This window comes from Centruroides sculpturatus, unplaced genomic scaffold (genome assembly GCF_000671375.1).
Source record: "Centruroides sculpturatus isolate CEXI.00-Female unplaced genomic scaffold, Cexi_2.0 scaffold4, whole genome shotgun sequence".
Classification (NCBI taxonomy): Eukaryota; Metazoa; Arthropoda; class Arachnida; order Scorpiones; family Buthidae; genus Centruroides; species Centruroides sculpturatus.
Window position 1 is genome coordinate 41,478 of NW_019384444.1, and position 3,891 is coordinate 45,368.

At 29.4% G+C, this 3,891-nt stretch overlaps 1 protein-coding gene across 3 annotated transcripts; it reads left to right on the top strand.

Annotated features, from left to right (window-relative positions):
• The first annotated feature begins 654 nt into the window (after positions 1-654).
• On the top strand, positions 655-3,891 carry LOC111620280 (GLIPR1-like protein 1). Of its 3 annotated transcripts, none has more exons than XR_002755894.1 (8): positions 655-692; positions 919-1,076; positions 1,261-1,632; positions 2,359-2,583; positions 2,684-2,778; positions 3,396-3,523; positions 3,602-3,646; positions 3,752-3,816. XR_002755894.1 is itself a non-coding variant. In XM_023362175.1 (8 exons), the coding sequence occupies exons 3-8, from the start codon at positions 1,375-1,377 to the stop codon at positions 3,841-3,843; spliced, it is 807 nt and encodes a 268-aa protein (XP_023217943.1). In that variant the 5' UTR covers positions 660-692; positions 919-1,076; positions 1,261-1,374; the 3' UTR covers positions 3,844-3,891. The 3 variants fall into 3 exon arrangements, 2 of the variants coding, with proteins under 2 accessions (XP_023217943.1, XP_023217944.1); XM_023362175.1 differs by having other exon boundaries at positions 660-692; positions 3,396-3,487; positions 3,752-3,891; XM_023362176.1 differs by lacking the exons at positions 655-692; positions 919-1,076 and having other exon boundaries at positions 1,204-1,632; positions 3,396-3,487; positions 3,752-3,891.

The following is a 3,891-nucleotide window of genomic DNA, read 5'->3' on the forward strand; positions in this document are numbered from 1 at the left end:
AAGAAATTATGATTGATTTGCAAAATGATGTTGAAGCAAAGATTTTGTATACACAGGATAATATTGAATGTTTTTGGGTAAATAATAGACACAGATATAAAATGCTTTGGAATGAGATCAAGTTATTAATTATGGCATTTCCAACTTCTTATCTTGTAGAAAAAGGATTTAGTGCTATTGTACAGTTATTGTCCAAACAAAGAAATCGGTTACAATTAACACAAAAAGGTGATTTACGATTACTTTTGACAAATTTCGAACCAAAGATAAACAAATTGGCTCAATTTCATCAGCCTCAAGGTTCGCACTAACAATAATTTTTCTGTATACTTAAACATTTTATATTCAATAAAAAGTGTTTCATTTTTTTATATTTGTTAAATTTGTTAATACTTATGTTTTTTAACTTTGTTAATTATATTAAAATCTTATACGTATTCTGAATAAATAAATGTTTAATTTTTTTACAAATTATATAATTATGAAATAAACTAATAAACCCAACGAAATTTTTTTCGAATTGAAGATGGCGATACTACGTAACGGTTTTATTGAAGGGGGCGATACTACGTAACGGTTTTATTGAAGGGGGCGACGATTCGTTAGAGGTTGAGAAACACTGATCTATACCCTGTTTGAAGCTTAATAACTTCCGTGCTTTTGGTCGAAAATTTCTGAAATTTTGAAGGAAGGTTTGTTTATTAAGAAGATTGATGCTATTAAATTTTGGTGGTTAAAGGGCGACGGGTGAAGAGATAATGGTGGTCGTGTGTATCTGCAGTAGAGTAAAATCGTCATTAAGTCCGACCCTATTTATAAGCATATACGATTTTTTATTAAACTCATCCCCATTCTCAAAATTAAGCTTTTTGCTACTTTATAAAATATAAAAAGTTTTTTAATAAAATATGATAACAGATGACGCCACCAAAATTTTAAATGTTGCCGGAAAAGTTAATCAACTCGTTGCTGGTTTATTTCTATTCTTGTTCCGTTGTATAAACAGTGAAGAAGAAAAAGAATATCGCATGGAAAGAAAGTCAACAAACTTTGCATTATAAGCAACTGAAATATAAGTAAGGATACAAAGTAACAGTTAATTGTTTATTTAATTTTTAATATTGTGTAAACTTTTAAGAGTTAGACTAATTGTTTGTTTAATTGTTTATATAATTCATATATATATAATTGGAACTATTAGTTTACTATTTGACTTTTCAAATTTTATGAAATTATTCTTTTGTAATTTAAATTTTTCAGAAGAATAAAAATGTTCGATTTATTCTATTTTTTACTCCGAAAATTAAACTAATTTACATAGCAATTAATGAGTTTTGCTTTAAAGAACTGTGTAGACTAGAAATTCGTGCAAAGATGAATGGCAGACATTTTGTCATATGCTTACTGTATGTGACTCTTAACGATAAATTTTCCATTTATGCTAACGATATAACGTTCGAAACTGACGACTACTTCGAAGAATATTATGATGATTATACTGCCGATACGTTTAGAGCAAAGGAAACAGGTACCAAAACTTCGTTTACCGAAGAAGAAAGGGAAGACATTTTAGACTTAAGTAATCTTTATAGGAACAGCACTAATCCCACAGCTGCAGATATGCTCAAACTGGTAAGAACTGTTATTCTTTCATTCTTTTGAAACTAAGGTGGCGTTTTTCCCATGCCCTTCCGACAATAGGGTATTCAAGACCCAATATATTTTGGACGGACCACTTTTGAAAAATTTCTGAGGCTGTTCGTCTGGATTAGATTTCGGGTTCCCCAGAGCGGTAGGTTGCAGTCTTCGGTCATCCGGTCATTATCTAAATTACATTTATGATAGTCTTTATTGTTTTGTAGCAATGCGTGACTCGTGTCATATTAAGGACCGGAAGCAATGTACAATTATTGCGTCCCTTAGAGAGATTGTTTACGTGACAATAGTATCTTCGCAATGAATTGTCAATAGGATAAATACAGTTGTCAGAATGTACTGTAACTTGATCAATCCAACGTACTACAGTTATTGCTGTAATTGGTGGTTCTGAATGAAAATTGGTACACAAGTACTATTCGGCTTGTACTCGGGATGTATTGAAAAATTTATGTAGTAAATTGGAATATTGATATACAGGGTACTATAGAAATATTTTTTATACAATTGCCTTCAAAGAATTAGTATTATTATATTATTGTTTTCTTTCAGCACTCTATCTAAAGGTTTTTGGATCAGCTATTGTGTTAGATACAATGTTTTTTACATCTCATAATCAGCAATTAATTAAAATCATCTTTAATTCTTACTATCTAAGAAATATATATATATATATATATTTTTTTTTTTTCTTCTTTTCAGTACTGGAGTGATGCATTAGCAAAATTGGCTGACCGTTGGTCAAGTCAATGTAAGGTGTATGAAAGTGGTGGACCAAGAGATTGTTTCGAGTTCATTGGTCAGAACATTTACGTAGGGTTTAAATCATATGAAGCTGCCTTAAATGATTGGTATGATGAAAGACATTTGTATGATTACAAAAATTATTCGTGTGCAATAAAGGATAAATGTAATAATTATCTTAATGTAAGATATATTAATAATTTAAATTCATTAAACAATTTATTTTCCTTAAATTGTTCTGTTAACTACGTACTATATTAAATATATAATTGTTTTGGTGTAGATGGTATCGGCTGAAACTCATTCTGTAGGTTGCTCGATAAGAGATTGTTCCAGGACTGGATATAAGTATCTGATAGTTTGCAATTATTATCCAAAGTAAGGCTTTAACGTATTGTTTTAGCGTAATAAGGCAATTATTTTACAGTTAAAAATTTACGATTCGGATGACCGAAGCGGTTGGGACGCAGCACTTTGGAAGACCTGGATTGGAAATTCAGGGGTTATTTCACGGTTCTGTATGGATTGGTTGGGTGGTGAGGACGTATCAGGGGCAGACCGCCTATGGAATAATTATTTTTTCCTTCAAATAATGAACTGATACAAAAACTCGTGCCATTATATTAAAGCCATTAAGCTTGTGATAAAGAAAAGACATTGATCTTGATTCCACCGAATAATAATAATATTATAGTCATTTTTTTAAGCATGGACCACCCTGTATATTAATGACCACTGGGCACTAAGAGAGCTTGCTGAAAAGGTTCTTCTAATACGAAAATGAACAACAGTATATATATATATATATATACTGTTGTTCATTTTCAAAAAAGTAATATATATATATATATATATATTACTTTTTTCGCCTAGTGAGGACTGAGAGCCTTATTTATATATAATTCTTCTTCGATAGAAATAATATTATTATTAATAATCATTACGTGTATTCTGAAAATTTATTTTTAATATATTTTTAACGTATTTTATCACAGGTTTAATAGCTCAAAGACGAAACATCCTTACTCAAAAGGATTATCGTGTGAATCATGTGTCGCGAAAACAATATGTGTTAACAGTTTGTGTGGTCGGTACAAATTTTTTTATTTATAATTAAGACAATGTAATATTCGTTTAAATATTATACTATTTTAATATAATAATTAACCCTTCCTCGATCACAAAAATATTTACTTTTCAGAATTATATAAGCCACAAGTACCAGAAGACGATTTGCAAACCTGTTGTAAGTATTAAATATAAACCTAATCTTAAAAAAAATCAATGAAATAAATATCACAACAAATTTTAAATTTTCTTCTAAATTATTAATATTTATTTTTATTTTTAGCTGGATTCATACAGCAAAGTAATATACAAACAGTATTTACATTGGGACTAGTAATTCCAATGATATTTTACAGAATTCCTATTACAGAATGAGAGAAAATATGCCAACATTCTAAAATATTTTATTTTTCATACATGTAA